Source organism: Ursus maritimus, unplaced genomic scaffold (assembly GCF_017311325.1).
Source record: "Ursus maritimus isolate PB19 unplaced genomic scaffold, ASM1731132v1 scaffold_13, whole genome shotgun sequence".
NCBI classification, from domain to species: Eukaryota; Metazoa; Chordata; class Mammalia; order Carnivora; family Ursidae; genus Ursus; species Ursus maritimus.
In genome coordinates, this window is record NW_024423675.1 from 2,807,660 (window position 1) to 2,827,376 (window position 19,717).

Genomic DNA, 19,717 nt, shown 5'->3' on the forward strand with positions numbered 1-19,717 from the left:
AAACTAAACAGAAATACAGGCAAAGGTAATATTTAAATGAGGAGGGATATAAATGGAGTGAAAGTGCTGCGAGGTCTTCGCGTTGTCTGGGGAACAGGTAAAGTGTCTAAGTAACACACAAGTATGATAGGCCAAGAGTTCATGCTGTTTCCTGGGGAGCCACAGACAAACAGGCAGAGTACGTAGGCTCAGAACTAAAATAAGAAAGCCTAAATAGGAATAACCAAAAGTAACCAATCCACAAGAAAACAAGTAAGGAAAGAGAAAAAGAAAGAATGCAGAATTGGTTGGACAATAACAAAGACAGAGTAGGATGACAGATTTAAAAACCAACATGTAAATTATTCCTAAATATAAATGGACCAAATGTTCCATTTAACAAACAAATATTGTCCAACTTGATAATTCAGAAATGTAAAAGTGTGTCAGGCTGGACCAAGAGACAATACCCAACTTTATGCTGTTTGAAGAGACACACTGAAAATATAAGATACAGGAAAGTTGAACATAAAAGGATGCAAAAAATACCACGCGCAAATACTGAGAGAAAATGGGTGTAGCTATATTATATCAAATAAATAGACAAAGGGAGATAAAGGGGGTCATTTCATAGTAATAAATGTCTCAATTCACCAATAAAATATAAATATAAATTTGTGTACATTTACTGACATAACCTCAAAATGTAAACATCAAAAGTGGACAGAACTGAAGGAGAAACAGACAAAGTTATATTCATAGTGGGAGATTTTAATACATCTTTCTCAGAATTTATAAAATAGGTAGGCAAAAAAAAAATCCCAGTAAGGACATATAAGATGACAACAAATGAACAAACCTGACATAACGGACATGTTTAGGACAATGAATGCAAAAACTATATAATACAAATTCATTTCAAGCGCTCGTTGAACATCTAGAAAAATTCACCATACACGGCGCTGAAGAGCAATTTCGACAAATTTGAAAGGACTGCAATTGATATAACTGTGAACTCAATGAACATTAGAAATTAACAACAAACATATAACTAGAAAGTCTCCATACATTTGCAAATTCAGCAATATACTTCCGGAAAAACTCGTGAGTCAATGAAGACATCATAATGAAAATTGGAAAATTTTAACAAAATGATTTAAAAAAGACTACACATCAAAACTCGTGGAATGCAGGCCAAGTGTTTCTTATAGGGAAATTTATAACCTTAACCATCATTTCAGAAAGGGAGAAAAGCTCAGATTCAATGAGCTAAGCATCCATCTTTAGAAGTTAGGAAAGAACAGCAAAATAAAATACAAGGAAATAAGAGAGGTAAGAACAGAAAGCACTGACATAGAAAACAAACAGACAACTGGAAGTATAACTAAAGCCAGATATTGGTTCTTTGAAAGGACTGATAAAACGGATAGAACTCTAACAAGATTGATCTTTCAAAAAGGAAAGCAAAAGTAGCCATTATCAGGAATGAAAAAGGCATCACTGTATGTACTACAGACATAAAAAAGATTAAAAGACATTACTATGAACAACTTTTTTGCCAATCGCCTTTAAAATTTAGATGACATGAACAAATTCCCAGGGATATTCAACATATCAATCAACACTGATAAAAGGAGAAATACAAAAATCTGAAAAGCCTTATAACTATTTTTAAAAAATTGAGTCTTTAAATTTTCCCACAAAGAAAATGATAGGTCCAGGGGCGCCTGGGTGGCGCAGGCGTTAAGAAGCGTCTGCCTTCGGCTCAGGGCGTGATCCCGGCGTGATGGGATCGAGCCCCACATCAGGCTCCTCCGCTGGGAGCCTGCTTCTTCCTCTCCCACTTCCCCTGCTTGTGTTCCTCTCTCGCTGGCTGTCTCTATCTCTGTCAAATAAATAAATAAAATCTTAAAAAAAAAAATGATAGGTCCAGATGCCTTCACCAGCAAATTCTAGCAAAGGTTTAGGACGAAATCAGTGTCCATTTATGATTCTTTTCAAGCACAGACAAATAAAAGGGAGCTTCCTTAATTTGAAAAGTGATAGCTACTAAAAAAATAGCTCCAGTAAATACCATATTTATTTATTTTTAAAGATTTTATGTATTTATTTATTTATTTGTGAGAGAGAGGACATGAGCTGGGGGGATGGGAAGAGGAGCACAGAGAGAGGGACAAGCAGACTCTGCGCTGAGCACAGGGCTGGATCTCACAACCTTGAGATCATGACCTGAGCCGAAATCAAGAGGTGGACACCTAAACAACTGAGCCACCCAGGCACCCAGGCAAATATCTATTTAATGGTAAAGTGTTGTTAGATTTCCTTTAATATTGAGAATGCCTATAAATGTCCCTTCTATTCAATATTGTTTTGAAAGGACTTGATAGTACGATAAGGAAAGAAATGAGAAAAAGTTATGACAACTGGAAAAAAAGAAAAATGCTAGTATTTGTATAAGATTGGGTATATAATTTTTTAATTAGCAGAAAAACTGTGGAATTAATAAGAGATTTTAATAAGGATGTTGAATACAGAGTCAACATACAAAAATCAAAGTTAGAAAAGGCATTTTGCTCTAAAATGCCTTTAATGATAGCATCAAAAATGCCTAGGAATAAGTACCTAAAATAAATCTAACAAAATATCTGGATGTCCTCCATAAAGTAAACTATGAAATATTATTAAAAGAAATTAAAGTCCTAAATAAATGGGAAAATAGACAGTGTTTCTGTATTGGACGATTCAATATTGTAAAAATCTGAATGACCCCGTATTGATCTATAGACTCAGGGCAATTCTAATCAAGATCTCATTAGGTTTTCTTATGGAATTTGACAAAATGATTATTAGGAAATTCAAAGCAGTCCATCTTGACGAAAAACAGGGTGGGAGGATGTGCTCTACCAGATATCAAGATTGATTGATTGATTGATTTTAGATTTTATTTATTTATTTGAGAGAGAGCACAAACTGGGGAGAAGGAGGAGCACCTGATGCGGGACTCGATCCCAGGACCCTGAGATCATGAACCAAGCCCGATCCGAAGGCAGATGCTTAACCGATCAGGCACCCTCAGATATCAAGACTTTTTATAGAAATACAGTAAACAAGAAGTGAAGGACTGGCATAAAAATGGACACACTGACAAATGGAACAGAGAGTCCAAAAACAGACACACACATTTAAGGACATTGACTTATTATAAAGATATCACTACAGATCATTGGAGAAGGAATAGTGTCTTTCATAACTAACGCTGGGACAATTGGCAATTCTTACGCAAATCACACAATATGCAACATAACCCCAAATGGATTATAGGTCCAAATGTGAAAAGCCAAACAACAAGCTCCAGAAGGTAACAGAGGGGAATATAGTCTTATCTCAGGAGAGCAATATCGGGACACAAAAAGCACCAACCATAAGAAAAGATGACAGATTTATATGGAAATTAAGATTACCTAGCAAAACGAGTATTTGGTGTTAGAAGACGGAATAATGGTTGTCCATGATGGAAGGATAATGACAGGGAGAGGAGACTTCTGGAAATACTGTTTCTTGATCGAGGTGCTCATTTAATGAAAGTGCTCACTCTCCAAGAATTTACTAGGCTGTACACTTATGATTTGTGTATTTTTTCTGTATACGTGTTACAATTCAATAAAAAATTTTTCATTGAGGGGCGCCTGGATGGCTCAGTCAGTTAAGCATCTGCCTTCGGCTCAGGTCGTGATCCCAGAGTCCTGGGATGGAGCCCTGAGCCCTGAGTCAGGTTCCCTGCTCAACAGGGAGCCTGCTTGCCCCTCTCCCTGCTTGTGCTCGCGCTCTGTCAAATAAATAAATAAAATCTTAAAAACATTTTTCCAGTGAAGAAATCAAGACTCCTCTTTATCAAAAAACATCACTGGCAAAGAGCTCATGCAGAATATATAAATAATTCCTAAAAGTCCCATTAAGAAAAAGTCGGATAACCAAATACAAAAACAGGCAAGACTTGAATAAGCATTTCAAAAAAAGAGGAAAGAATCAATAGACATAACTCCATTTGAAACACAAGATATTACTACTCCATCTAGTCAAATTGACCAGAGTCTCAGCTTAAACCCCACCTTTCTTCTAGGAGGATTTCCCCGACCCCCTAATTGAGGTTGCTGGAACCCACAGTGTCCTGTTCCTTTCCTACCAGAACACTCATCCACTTCCCCCATCAACCACTGGGGAGGACGGTTGTCTTTCTGCTTTGTCAGCCTCCAAAATCTGCACTGGAGAAAGCATCTGAAACATCCCCCCAGCCCCACGTGCATTAGAGGAGGGTGAGGCAATAAGCATATCGATAGACAGGAAGACTTGAGGGTAATGGCATGAGGTTCCTCTGGAAGTGTGGAAGCAGAGCGGGGTGGGGGGGGGTATTGCAGGCTCTCTGGTCCCACTGGTGGAGAACAAAGCAGTCATTTACCAGCTCGGGTTAAGGAAGCAGGCCCCTGAGTCCCCCACTCCCGTCTTTTCCAACCAGGTCATCAGTGGGTCGAGGAGCCTCTGAAGTAGGAATGATAGATCAGAAAGTGGAAGATAAGCCCAAGAAAACCACCTTGCCCTCATGGGGGCCAGAAGACAGACCAGGCTCCAGGGCAGGATAGAGGGCCATTTCTCCGTTCCTCTGGTCCCCCACCTGGCCTTTCATTCCTTCCTTTGCCCTCCCTAGGTATCCTTCATGCCACCTCCCAGCTGCCCCGAACTGCTTTGCTCATGTCTCTGTTTCGTCATTCTCCACTGATGTCCTCGGGTGGAGATGATCCGTGCAAGGAGACTGGGGTAGTTATCCTGAGCTCCATGGAGCCCTAGGGACAGGTGCAAGGATTCTAAGAACCTCCTGACATCACATATAAAAGTGTGCGCGTGCGTGTGTATGACAGAGAGATTATCATTATTCTGGGAAACAAACAGATTTTCAAATGACTCTGAGATGCCAAAAAGTCAAAAAATCCATGTGTTAGCCAGGAGCTGAATTTTGGCTCCATCATTTACTAGCAGTGTGACCTTGGGCATACATACATTCTCTGTGCCTCAGTTTCCTTATCTGTAAAATAGGTATAATATATAGCAACCTCATATAGTTGTCATGAGGATTGATGTGTTAATCCCTGCAAAGCCCATGTAAGGGGTTGGCATATGAGATGTTCTATAAAGAGTTATATTATCGCTGTCATTACTACCGTGGCCTATCTCACTTACCTAGAAGGTAGAGCCTGAAACTTACTGCTGGTTCTCTCAGCACTCACAGAACAGAGAGCCTGGTCTGAAGAGGGCTTAATACACGGGGGGGTGGGGCAGGAATCACCCCCACCCTCTTAGCACTGGTGTCATCACTGAAGGGCAGCGCTGCAGATCTGACGCCCCAAGGAAATCACAGGCGCGCTGGGTGTCCCACCCGCCACACCAGCATAACTGCCCACACGGCCAGACTCGGGTCCTGGACCGTCACCCAGCCCGAGCCGTAGCACAAGTGCAGCTCCACTCGCCTCCAGCAGCGTGAGCGGACTGTGCCACAGAATGAAATGGGGAAGCCCCACAACAGAAGAGGCTCTGCGGGCCACACTTGAAGAAGGGCTGGTGATTATGAACGGTGCATGCTCCCCGGTACTAAGGAGTTACAACTTGCCACGTTAAAGTGAGAGAAGAACACCTCAAGGGTTTGTCAAAAGAAATGCTGTGGTCCGCGGATTAATCAGACTCATCTGGCAGTATCTTTTTTAAAAATTAATTAATCAATTTTTAAATTCCAGTATAGTTAACATACAGTGTTATATTAGTTTCGGGGTACAGTATAGTGATTCAGCACTTCCGTTCATGACTCAGTGCTCAACAGGATAAGTGTCCTCTTAATCCCCCTCAGGTGATTACTCACCCATCCTCCCACCCACCTCCCCTCTGGTAACCATCCGTTTGTTCCCTAGAGTTAAGAGTCTGTGTTGAGTTTTTCTCTTTTTTTCTTTTGTTCATTTGTTTTTTTTAATTTTCACATATAAGTAAAATCATACGGTATTTGTCTTTCTCTGATTTACTGCACCGAGCTCCATACTCTCTAGCTCCATCCATGTTGTTACAAATGCCAAGAGTTCATTCTTTTTCATGGCCCAGTAATACTCCGTTCTATCTGTATCCATTCATCTATCAATGGACATTTGGGCTGTTTCCATTATTTGGCTATTGTAAATAATGTTGCAATAAACATAGGGGTGCATTTATTTTTTTGAATTAGTGTTTTCACTTTTGGGGGGTAAATACCTAGTAATGGAATTACTGGATCATATGATAATTCTATTTTTAATTTTTTGAAGAACCTCTGTGGTGTTTTCTACAGTTTGCATTCCCGTCCACAGTGCCCAGGGTTCTTTTTTTCCCCACATCCTCACCAACACTTGTTTCTTGTGTTGTTGATTTTAGCTGTTCTGACCGGTGTGAGGTAACACTCATTGTAGTTTCGATTTGCATTTCCCTGAGTGATACTCAGCATCTTTTCACGTGTTGTTGGCCATCCGTATGTCTTCTCTGTGGAAATATCTGTTCGTGTCTTCTGTCATCTGGCAGTATCTTTTCAAAGTCTTTCCAAAGCCTCTTTTTATAATGAACTTTTCTCAGACTTGTAGTAATGTTAATTGAAACAAAAAACAAGACCTTAATAATGACTCTTCATTACTCTTCTAACTTCGATGTTTTAGATGTCACAATCTTCCATAGATCGGCATCTCAGCTCACTCCGAACAAGACCTGCCGTTACGCAGAGCTTCCTCGTGTCACCACACCTTCGCCGACTGCCTGGGTCATTCACTCACACCTGCATTGCCCATATCCATTACACCGTGCCCTGGGGGTGCAGCTGGGAGAAGGGAGATCAAGAAGACACAGCTGCTTTCTCCAGGTGACAAAAATCCACGAAGGGGGACAACGATTTCTGTTTCAGGACACATCACAAAAGTGGTAATAGAAGCATCTAGGAGATACTACAGGACGAAAGCTCAATTAATTCTAACCAAGGGCACTGTGGAGAATTTCACAAAAGAGACAACTTTTGATTAATTCTGACAGTGGGCACTGGAGAAAGTATCACCATAGGGACAGTGTTTGGACTGGGCTTTGAAGCAGTGGTGACTTCTAGCAGGTAGTGAGGGGAAGAAAGGCATTTCAGGCTGTATGAACAGTGTCTGGGGGTGCAGGGCAGTGAGGTGGACAATTAACCCACACTTCTCAGATGGGGGAGAAAAAGCAGCTTCTTTGATCTTTCTTGCAAAAGATCATGCCTCAGAGTGTGAGAATTTTTCAGTTATCAATTAATAGCAGCTCAGTCTAGTCCGGTTTTTAAAGTGTTTCAGATTTCCTCTCACCTCAGGTGACCCTGCAGCACAGAGGAGGAAAGGGCCCTGGCATCCACACTGGCTGGCCTCTGCCGTGAAGTACGTGGCCTGGACCGAGCCCTGGCCTGGTGTCCACTGAGATGCAACAGACTCCGCGGGTCTTTTGGCAAATCCGGGGCCCCGCCTTTTGTCTCCAGTAGCAAAACCCTCCCACCCAGTGGGCTCTGTGTCCAGAGCTGAAGCCGGTGCTGGTCTGCTGGTCACTTCAGCATTCTGCATCAACTCACTAAGTCAGCAAACACGCACACACACACACACACCCCTTCTCCCATGCTATGCCAAGGCAGTGAGCCATCAGCCTCCCTCCCTGACCACATCCACAAAGTTCTTGGGTTCCCTCGGAAAGACAGACTGGCACTCAAATGATGAAAAAACTCTCCGTTGTACTGTTCCAAGGAGGGACAAGTTTACCTCACAGGGTGTCATATGCTGTTTGATTCCATTGATATGGAGCTCAAGAATGAGCAAAACTAATTCATGGTGACAGAGGTCAGCATAATGGTTGCCCTTGGGAGACACCATCTGGGAGGGGATGTGAGGGAGCCGTTTGAGGAGCTGGAAGTGTTTTATATCTTGATCTGGATAGTGTTTCCAAGGATAAATAGTTACACATGTAAAAATTTGAACTATATACGAGATTTATATACGTTTGTGGTAGGCAGAATAATGCCCCCCCAAAGATGCTCACATCCTAATCCGCAGAACCTGTGAATGTGTTAGGCACCACAAGGCAAAGGGGAATTATGGCAGCAGATAGAACTAAGGATGCTGATCAGCTGACCTTAAAATAGGAAAAGCAGCCTTGATTATCCAGGTGGACCCATTGTAATCACGAGGGTCCTTAAATGTGGAAGAAAGAAACAGAGTTCGGAGTGATGCAATGTTTGAAGAACTTACCCAGCTGCTGCTTCACTTTAAAGACAGGAAAAAAGCCAGCGGCCAAGGAATCTCGGCAGCCTCTAGAAGCCAGAAAGCAAATCGCAAGAAAACAGATTCTTTCTGGAAGCTCCAGAAAGGAGCACAACCCCGCCGACACCGTGAGTTGAGCCCAGTGAGACCCATTTCGGACTTCTGAACAACAGAAGCATAAGATCTGTATTGGTTCAAGTCTCTAAATTTGTGGTGATTTGTTTAAGACCTACGGAACACTAACACAGTGCTCACCTCGAGAAACTATTTTTTTAGAGGCGAGAGAGAGTGTCCTAGGTGGACGGGGGAGCGTCTGGAATCGGGGCAGCTGCCGCGGTGTCAGCAGGGAAGAACGTGTTGGTGGGACACCTCGGTAAGTACAAGGTACCCTTTCCACCGCCGATTCACCGAGGCAGCAGCCTCGATCCCCTGCCCTTTGGGAAAAAGAGTTTGCCTGTGAGCAGCCTCGCCCTTCTCCACTGACTATGCCTCACTGTCGTGGGGAAACCCGTCACATCTTCATCACCGAGAGGGGTCACAAGGGCCCACGCAGATGCTGGGTGGGCAGAGACCCCAAGGAAGGAGGTGGTGCTGTGGACTGAATGTGACTCCCCCGCCCCCCAGATTCATATGTTGAAGCCTAGTTCCCCTGTGATGGTGTTAGGAGGTTGGGGCCTTCGGAAAGGGAGTAGTTCATGAGGGTAGAACGTCCACAAACAGGACTTGTAAGAAGAGACAAGAGAGCTTGCTCCTCTCTCCCTTAGCCCCGCGACGGCGCAGCGAGAAGGCGGCGGTCTGCAAACCAGGACACGGACTCTCATCAGAAACCGCATCGATGGCGCCCTGATCTCAGACTCCCAGCCTCCAGAACGGTGAGAAATAAACTTCTGTTGTTTAAGCTGCCCAGTCTATGATCTTTTGTTAAAGCAGGATTTTCGGTGTTAGGACTTTAGGGTCTAGGCTGGACTAGGTTGGGGCTCTACCTCCGCGAGCGGCAACGGCCTCACCAGCAGCGCGATTCTGGAGCCCCTCCTACCCCAGGGCTCCCGAGCCACAGGCTCTGGGGGGGTCTGGGAGTCTGGGTTTTCCGGAGCACCGTGGTGACGCCGATCCACACGCAAGTGTGAGAACCCGACGGCTTACCTCTAATGAGGCTTCCGAAGTGAGATTTTACAATTCCCATGCCCTAACGGCCCCTTTCCTCTCGCTGTCAAGGTCCTCCGCTACCGATCTCCACCAGCTGTCTCCACCTCCTTCCTGTCCTCCCCTCCTGGCCCTCGCTGAGTCGAGGAGTCTTCCTGGGGCCCAGGCCTCCTTGCTGAAACCGTCCCCTGTGGTCTCTGCGACAAAGCTCTTCCTTGCAGACGTGCAGCCCCTTCCACAACCACCCCTCTCCTGAAAGCCCATGCTGACTCTCCTCACCCCCTGAGCCCCATCTCCTGACCCCAAACTCCAAGACCTGATTGTTGTCAAAGATTAGAAGAGGTCTCCACTGGATATCTAACAATTTCTTAAATGTAACATCCCCAAACAGACTTGTTGGGGTCCAGCATCCTGTCCTTTTGGAACGCAGTGACCTTGTTGCTCACCTGGACTCTCAGGTGGGGTCAAGTGAGGGATGGAGTGAGGTTGCCCCAAGGGGATTGCAGGGGAGGGGCTGTGTGGGGGAGAGACCAGAAAGGAAAGATTAATTTCAGGGGAAGGAGTGAGTAGGAGCATAGCATGGGAGGCAAGTTAGGGTTTCTGCTCCAGAAGGGAAGCGCCAAGAACACTGAGGAAGGATCAGAGGGGGTCTCTTCCAAGGGCGATAGCTCCTGGGAGGAAAAGTCTGCAGGAGCCCCAGAAGCCAACTCTCTCCCTAGCTTCAGCTTCCCAACCTCAAATGTAACAGTGGAGCGCAAGACCACTCCATGTGGGAACGGGGAAGCCGAACCAGGGAAGTCCAAGAAGCACCCAACAGGAGGCCACGGCTTCAAAGAGAGCCATGACCTTGCCTTAAGCTGGCTCCACGGGCCTCACTGGGGCAGAGGAGTAGCCATTGAGGCCTTGGTGGCCAGACTCCTGCAGCTTAGAAGTCCAGGGTTGAATCCCTGCTAGGGAGGAGGCCGCAGAGTCAAGCACGTGGAGAGCCCTGGGGCCCACAGAGGGTGTCTTACATGGGAGTGGTTCTAAAGTATCATCCCAGGTGAAAAGCCTCAGAATTACCTTAGAAACTGCCTTAGGAAGGCATCACGTTAGAGACAGTCCACCAGAGAAGTAACTAGGCAGTAACCTTGCACAGTGACACAGCAATTGTATTGAGATATGATAAGAAATATAGATTTGGTTTTTTTCCCTGGTCCCTGGCACAGAGCTCTAAACACCTTTGTAATTTCCTGAGGGATAGAGGTAGAAGAGTATCTTTTATATTCACAACAGACTCCCACCAAACTTCTCTGAGTTTATGCTAATGAGGAGGTAGCTTCCAGATAGGGACTGCGTACCAGGGGGACCTACTATGTGAGTAGAGGGCTGGAACTTCCAGCTGCAGCCCCACTGCCCAGCCTCCGGGAGGGGGTACTGGAGGTTGAGATGATCACCGATGGCCAAGGTGACCATCAGTGATGCTTCTGTAACGGAACTTCTATAAAACCCTCGACGGCACAGTTCGGTGAGCCACCAGGTGAGCAAGCACACCCCCATGCTGGGAAGGTGGCAGACCCCAGTGCCACGACACAGTGCGCCTGCGCTCAGGACCCTTCAGTTCTCGCCCTGTGGACCTCTTCCTCTGGCTGCCCATCTGTGTCCTTTATAACACGCTTTATAATAAATCAGGAATAGCAAGTCGAGTACTTCCCTGAGCTCTGTGGGCCATAAGAGCACGTTACTGAACCTGCAGAAGGGGTTGTAGGAACTCCTGTTTTTGTAGCCAAGTCAGACATGGGCAGGTGACTTGGGAACCCACTACTTGCATTTGGTGTCTGAAGTGGAGGGACGGTCTTGTGAGTGAAGGAATGAGTCTGCATTATTTCAAAGCAGAAAGTCCTGGGGCACCTCGGTCCTGGGATGGAGCCCCACATCAGGCTCCCTGCTCAGCGGAGAGCCTGCTTCTCCCACTCCCTCTGCTGTTCCCTGTGCTTGTGTGCTCTCTCTCTCTCTCACTCTCTCTCTCAAATAAATAAAATCTTTAAAAAAAAAAAAAAAAAAAGCAAAGCAGAAAGTCCTAGCATTCGAAATAGCTGAGAGATGCCTCACGCTAGAGGAAAGGAATGAAACAGGGTTCTAGACATGGACAGGCTGTTGGATGAAGCAGGACAGCAGGACAGCATGGGGCAGGGGTGACGTGGACAGATAGATGCTCATAGGCAGAAACAAGCATGGTTGCGCAGGGACTGAGAGCATTCTGGGGGGAAGAGTCACAATTAGGGGTAGGAGGAGACAGGAGTGAGCTGGGCTGGACTGTGGAGTCCTCTGGAGCCAACAGGGAGAAGAGGGGCTGCATTTACTCTTGAAGAAGATGAGAAGCCTGCAGTTTGTGAGGAAACAGTACAGGGAACCAAGGTTTCCAGAAGGTGAACCTGGCAATGGAGGGGGAGAATTCCTATAGGCAGTGCTTATGAGCTTCTTATCTTTATTGCCCCTAAAGAGAAAATTCTAATGGAATTTAAGGTTATTGATTAATTTAAATTAAATGAAATACTAAGAAGAAAGACTTGGTCAGGGAGGACTGAACTTTGGAGGGCCATAAACCACTGTAAGGTGTCTTTTTCACCCCGGAAAGACCATGTTGAGAACATGTGGTGTAAGGGGGCGAGGCCGGGGAAGGAAGGGGCAGATCTGAGTGACCATTTGATGGATGAATTGATTCAAGCTGGTTGACTGGGAAGGGGAGGAGGGCAAATTCAGCAAGGGCTCCACACCTTCCAGATTGAGTCACCCGAGAACAAGCGGACAGAAGATCGTAAGGTTCACTAAGTGAAAGCTGGAAGCATTGGGGTTTGCAGTTATCACATGAGTTAATCACATGAGGCAATGCTGCCTTCCTTCTCTCCTGAATTCAGTCCTTTGCTGCATGAATTTAGCGCTGGAAGGGTGTCTCCTGTGTTCTAGAAGCTAATGTGGGGAAGGTGCTATTGGCCCAACCAGTGCCCCAACCTGCCCCCCATCACAGGCTGGGTTCAGTCCCCGGGTCTGTCTGAGTCACTCAATCTCAACCCACCCAACGCTGACCTGTGGGTTTGCCCCTCCAGGCCTGCTCTCCTGCCCGGTGCTGGGGAAAGACCTCTATGGACAGCAACAGCATTTGCAGGCCCACCCACAGGCAAGAGCGCAACCAGAGACCCATACACCGCACGCTTCAATATCTGAGGCTTATAAATCCAGCTAGGGTCCTGCAACATGAGAAATATAACACATTGCCTATCCTACCTCTTCGACAAATACACCTTCACAATGACCCCAAAGGCCAAGTCCCACTTCAGAACGCTTAGACTCCCCAGAGCTCCAGGCTGGCACATGCCAGGACAGGGAGAGGGGCCCCAGCCCCTGAGCCACCTTTCTTTCCTACCCCCTCAGCAGCACCCCACGTGCAGAAGAGCCTCTTGTGCACGCATGTGACACCCCCATCCACGTATCTAAGCTCCATCCCACCCCCTTCCACCAGCTATGCCTCGGCCACCCCTCAGAAAGAGGGGTGTCCACATGGATGACGCAGTCCCCCTGGGGGCTTGCCTAGGGAAGAGGCCTGTGCAAGTCCTGGAAACGGGCTCAGGGTAGTGCGGACGAGTGAGTCCCAGTTCCTGCGCTCCGATGTGGCCAGGAGGGAGACCCCGCGTGGGCACCGCCTCTTGGCCCCACAGGACACAGCCTGAGGCAGGCATGTGGCCAGAGCAGGGCCGGAGCAGGGCCCCGTTGCCCGCGCCTAAGGCTGCTGCTGACCACGGCGGGTCCCTGCCTCCTGCCTTCTGGCTGGGTACGGCCAGTGAAAGTGCCCGTGGGCATCAGAAGGCGGGAGGGGAATGAGGCGAACTGCTTCTTTCCCGGGTGACTCCCTGAAGGTCTACAGGCTGCAGCCCTCTCCCAGAGGCCACAGCTCTAGATCTTTTCCAGATCAGGTAACGGCTGCCTCCTCTTACCCTTCAGGCCTCAGCTTGGTAATGGCTCCATGCTCCCAGCACATTAAACTCTCTCCGCAACCCCTCTGAGCCGTCCCTCTCTTCCGGGGCGGTTACTCCGTCTTCTCCCAACTGCCTGTCCCTAATGCTGCATCTCAGTGAATGGTTCCCCCAGGGCTGACGCTTAGGTGTCCCCGGTTCCCTGACGGCGTCAGAGGCCGTCTCCCTTTTTAGCATCCCTCAGACCCCTCCATTCTCTCTGCGGCCTTAGCTTAATCTCTCATGGGCTCTGTTCTGGGCCAGAAGTGGCCAGCCAGTGGCCAGTATCCATGATAACTGCTCCAGCCATCCTCCCACAGGCCCGCAGTGAGCTGCCTAAAACACACGTCCTCCCAGAGCTGCCCTGCGCGGCCTCTGTGCCCCGCCTCACACGCACACGCACATGCACACGCACACACATACACCCTAGATATAGTCCAGCCACGCAGAGCTGCTCATAGTCCACTGACACACTTCATCTTTATTCCAGAACACCTTTCTCCCAGGCTTGTCCTTTTTCCTCCCACTGGGCTCACCCACTGAGCATTTTCCAGATTCACTGCAAGCATCGCCTCCTGAGTGAAGGCCTCTCTGGTGCTCTCTGAACAGAACCGACCATTCCCTCAGTCCCCTCACTCCATCAGTAGCGACATCCTACATTGCTTCATCGCTTCTCTAGTCCCCAGTACACGGTTCGCTTCTTGAGAACGATCTAGCTTTTCAGGCAAAGTCACTGACTGTAAAGGACTCCAATAGCACTTGCTTCCCAGGCAAGGGTGGCTCCTCGGTGTTCTTCCTCCCTGGCTCCTTGGGGCAGCAGCTGCCTGGTGCCCATGACCAGACTGTGCGGTGTGCGCCCTACAGCTCCCGCACTTTCCTTCCCCGCACAATCTGACATCCTGACGGAGGATCTCGGCAACACTGGTCTTCCTCACTAGAGCGTACAAACTCCAAGGACTATGGCTCTCTTGCTCACCACTGGGTCCCCAGATACCACAGACCCTGCTGACACATAACAACAGCTCAAAAAGTATGGGGCTTTTTAAAAACAGGCTCCACACCCAACATGAGGCTTGAACTCAGACCCTGAGATCAAGAGTTGGATGCCGTACGCTCTACCCGCTGGGCCAGTCGGGCACCCCGCGGCTCAAAAACTACGTATCTGTCTTATGAATAGAAGTGGTTTTGGTTGGAGAACCGAACCGACTTTGTTGCCACCATTCTTCCTGACCAGCCTGACAAACTCCTCGGATATAACTCAAAGAATCCACGATGACCCTCCATCCCTCCTGGGCCTCCCCTGTATGCAATTTGAATTAGAAATCAGCATTGTGCAGGTGTGAATGTAGACTGCACAGCTGCTATAGAAGAAAATGTGGAGGGTCCTCAAAAAAGTAAACAGAACTACCATATGACCCAAGCAGTTCCGCTTCGCAGCTACCGCAGAGAATGAAAAGCAGGGTCCCAGACCGCTCTCCGTACACCTGCGTTCATGGCAGCACCACTCACAACGTCCGAAAGATGGAAACAAGCCAACCTCTGCTAACAGATGAACGGGTAAACAACATGTGATCTCTACATCCAGTGGAATATTATCTGGCTCTAAAAAGAAAGCACATTCTGATATATGCTACAACGTGGGTGAGCCCTGAGGACATTATACGAAATGAAATAAACCAGTCACAAAAATCAGTCAAAAGCTGTATGAGTCCACTTATTTGAGGTCCCTAGAGTAGCCAAATTCATAGAGACAGAAAGTAGAATGGTGGTTGCCAGGGGCTGGGGAAAAAGGAGAGAATGGGAGTTAAGTGTTTAATGGGTACCGAGTTTCAGTTTGGGAAGATGAAAAAATTTTGGAGATGGATGGTGGTGGTGGTTGAGGAAAAGTGCCGCTGACCTGTACCCTTAAAAATGGTTAAAATGGTAAATTTTATGTTCTCTATAGTTTACCACAATTTTTAAAAAACTACATTTAAATTTAAAAAAAAGAAAGAAAGAAAAACCAGAATTGCAACCTATCTCCTGACACATGGAGGAGACCTCCCAGGCCTCTGGAGCTTTCTCTAACCAGGACACATACTGAATCAGGCAGCTGGGAGCTTAGGCAAGGTATTTTCGTTTCAACTGATCCCTGGGAGTATTAGGAAGCTGCTAGATTTTTAATCCTTTCTCTTTCCAGGTTGAAAAGGTCACCCATGGGGTATCTAACCTTAGATAAATTCTTCTCTATCAACTACTTTTCAACATCAATCCACAAGGAAGCCCCTCTTAAGGAAATGAAATAGAGAAGACAGGAATAAGGCATCCCCCACAACTAGCAGCAGACATCTTTGTTCAAATGGCATGCTTAGTGTGCGTGGGTGCGAAGGGGAGGAGGGGGTCAGGATGGGCCCAGGCTCTGCTTCTCCCGGGGGCCTGGCACAGGGCTGCCCACAAGGAAGGAGTGCCTTCTGTTACCTGTCCAGAGTCACCTAGGTGCTGTCCGCCAGCCTCCTCCCTCAGAGACCTGTCGGCCACCGGGCCGTGTCCCCCACCCAAGGATGAGGTGCTGGGTGGAATGGGACCCTCAGAAGCACCTGCAGGGAAGGCTTCTTGGCTCTAAACCATCTCCAGGTACCCCACACTCCTGGGATGACCCCATCCCAGCTGCTTGGCCTGGACCTCCTGAATCACAAGCCGTCTTGTCTCGGGGCGGGTGGGAGTGTGGAGCCCTGGCACCTCGCTATGTGCTCCCTTTCCGCCCCTGCAGCCAAGTGGTGTCTGGACACCCAGGAAAGCCCTGCATAGGATACAAGGTGCCCGAGGACCAAATGCCCTGTGGGTGGGGGGTGGAAAGAGGGCGAAACGGCCCCCACCCTGTGCTTTGGGAACTGAGATCTGACGTGTGGGAGCCTCAGGACTCATCATAGAGGCAGTGGTGACACCTCCTTCCCCTGCAGCTTCCCCCAAGGGCAGGGCCTTCCCGGCCTCAGACGCTCACTTGGGCAGGAGCAGGGGACTGTCCTGACCCTTCACTCTGAGGGGCCCCTTTGGCGGGCCCAGCGGTGGCAAGGGTCAGGGCACAGGAAGTCCGATTTGCTATTCGAATGTGGCTGGAGGGAGGAGCACCCGGACTGGGGCTGCAGCCTGTGGGATGACTGTGCTCCGAGCCAGGTTTTCCGGGAACAGGGCAACAATTACCCTGCCATTCCTGAGAGCCAGCTCCTGGCTTCCTGGCTTTCTCCTTGAGGAGGGGAAGTTTTTAGGAGGCTTTCATTTCTGCAGCTTATATCCCAGATGAAACCAAAGTTCTGCTCCTGGAGGTTCTGTAGCCACCTCCTAAGCTCCCGGACCCCAAGCTCTTCTTCTTTACCCCAGGTAAACTGAGGGTATTGACCATGTGACTGCTCAGGCTCCTGCCAGCAGCAACAGCCTCCAGTGGAAAGTTACTACAAGTTCTTCAGGATACTACCCGCACCCATACACACACACCTGCCCCCCAAAACTGTGCACTGAGGCAGGGCCATGTTAGGACTTTAGAGGGCCCTGGGCACTTTTGCTTTCATGGGCTCCTTCCGCCATAAAAAATGTTAAAAAGCATATTTTATAACTGTATTGGTATGAGGCGAATATATAATTATATGTCTTCAAACATTTTCTTCTACCTAACATTGCATTTTTTTCTTCTGGTTTTAAAATAAATTAAAATATTTTCAGAGGCTTCTAAGTATCATTGTGAGCATTTGACGCTATGCCTACTGCACCTGATGGGTCTGTCAGCCCTGCATGAGGGACATACAGGTGGAAGGGAAAAGAAAGAGCCTCAGCCAGGAGGAAGGGTCTAACCTCAGCAGGAATGTGACCTGAGCCAGTCACTTCCCCTCTCTGGGCCTCAGTTTCCCCATCTGGGGAAAATAATACTCTCTACCTCATGGAGCAGCTGTGACGACTAAAATGAGATCCTGTAGGTACATACCTTGCTTAGAATGGTGCCCGGCACAGAAAAATCACTATGAGAGTGTTAGCTGTCATTAATAGTACTGAGTACTACTGTTCTAGCCGCTCAGCGGACCCTCTACAACTGACACTACGAGAAAGCCTCCTGCTGACAGGGACGTCTCAGACCTCCTGGAGCAGATACAGCTATTTTAGAGACGCTTATTCAGGAAAACTGTTTTCCTAAAATTCCCTGTCAGCATTTCTATGGCGAGCCCTCCCCCCGGGGGGGGAACCAACACCACCGGAGAAACTGCGGCCTCCCCCCCTGAGCCCACGGTGAGGGGCATTCCTGGGCAGGAAGAAGGGCCACGGGGCCAGAATCTGCCTCCTCCTTTTATCCTTCTGCTCAGCAGGTGTCAGAGCTCAGGGATTGAGTGGGAGGCTTTTTAAAATGCAAAGGCCTCTGGGATAAATGAAGGTCTAATCCCTTAATAGTCACACAGAGGAGGGCCTGACAGTTGGGTTTTCTAAGGGGACCTTGAACCCCTACGTGTCAAGGGCTTTACACACATTATCTCCTTTAATCCTGACAACCCCCTCCCCCAGGCGATGACAGTGTAGGGATTACTATCCCCATTTTACTACCCAGCAAACAGAGGCTCAGAGAAGGTCTGCGACTTGACTGCAGACCACCCCTACTGCCCCAGGCACCTAAGAGAAGATCTGGAAAGGATGAGAAAGGGAAAGGGAAGCCAGCTGGCCCAGGTCGGGGCACAAGGCGGGGGAGCGTTGGCCCCACATCTCACACATTCTGCTCTTCTCACCCCACTCCCAGCCTGGTCAGAACAGATGGCCAGCTCCTTTCCTGGCCCGCCCGTGGCGTTTCTCCAGTTCCTGGAAGGGACCGCCACCAGCCTCGCCACACCCCTCCCTGACCCCAAAGCAGCAACGCCCCCTTGGGAGGGGACTTGTAAAGCGTTAAATTGTTGCTGCACTGAAGGGCAGGTGGCCTTCAAAACCCCAAATTCCCAGCTAATCAGGGTGGCTGAGCAGGGGAGCCATGTGGTGTCCAGACTCTCCAGGCTGGCTCATATTGTAGGAACAGAGACTTTGCAGCGGCAGGCAGGTCCTCTCGGGATGCAAACAGCTTGGCCGGCAGCAGGACTTCCGTCGGCACCCTTCTCTGCTCCCTTCCCTGCAGCTCTGCTCTCCTTGGGAAAATGTGGGACTCTGGAAGCCGAAGTGGGCTTATCCGACTGTGAGTGGGAAAATCAGGGCCCCAAGGGAGGGCTGGGCCTGCGAGAACAGGACAGAGCGGCAGCAGGCAGCCCCGGGGAGCAGGCCCCACGCCGGTCCTACCTCCAAAGGCGGGCCTCATGGAGAAGTCGTGGTCCTCCACTCTGAGAAGGGGCTGAGGTTTTCCCTTGCGGATTTTGGTCACGTCAAGGTTCTTCTTACACAGGTGACTGCAAAGACAAGCAAGAGACATTTTTTCAGTGGCCCACAAAGGCATTTGTGGGGGTGACTCCTTGCAGGATCTACCTGTTAGATACCATTTCTCCACCCCTGAAGGCTACACACACACACACACACACACACACACACACACTCCCACCCTGTCCCCTCCAGGTCCTCACGGGCAGGTCCTGAGGACGACACCCTTCTAGGGCCTTCCTAAGGTAAGTTATGATTGGATGACAGCATTTGGGTTGAATGGTGGAGGATGATACATTTTTTTTTTAAATGTTTCTCTTATGTTACTATAATATTGGTTTTGTAATCAATAAAATTCTGACACAAATATGGCGAAGTTTAAACATGCTGGTTTTATCCTCGCCAGACCCAGTGCTCCTTCCGTCAGTCCGGCTGGCACGTGTCTGCACAGCCCACCCTGGAGCAGAACCTCAGCCCCGAGAGCAGGCAAGGCACAGGCCATGGGGATCAAGGCCCCGCTGGGGACAGAGTTGCTCTGGTGACTCAGGCGGGTGGTGGAGGCCGGAGCCAGCCTCGGGCTGCAGACCCGGGTCCACTCTCTTTCCTTAACCCAGATGACAAAGGGGTCATTCTCTAGTCTCTCTCATCCACACTCNNNAGATCTTTTTTATTTTTTGTTCCTCACCAAAACCATACATAATCCGAAAGCAGTAAAATCCAAAATACTCTAAAGCAATATTCTACTGACATAATTATCACTAAACAGAAAGAAGAGAGGAGGGAGAAGGAAAGGGAGAGAGGGAGGAAGGATTTGTGTCTGACAAGATGTGAGATCTAATTCTTGACTGAAGAAACTGAACAACCTTATCGGAAGTCAGTGTTACTGTAAATTTTGTTATGTGTAGGATATTTAAGGACTGTAGTAGATGAAGA

The 19,717-nt window shown here is 48.2% G+C and overlaps 1 protein-coding gene across 1 annotated transcript in view; it reads right to left on the reverse strand.

Moving 5' to 3' along the window:
• Window positions 1-19,717, reverse strand: part of GABRR2 (gamma-aminobutyric acid type A receptor subunit rho2) — a 39,684-nt gene that overhangs the window by 13,348 nt on the left and 6,619 nt on the right. The window contains exon 2 of the mRNA XM_008687544.2: window positions 18,710-18,816. Within this exon, the coding sequence (XP_008685766.1) occupies window positions 18,710-18,816 (107 nt within the window). The remainder of the gene's footprint in view (window positions 1-18,709; window positions 18,817-19,717) is intronic.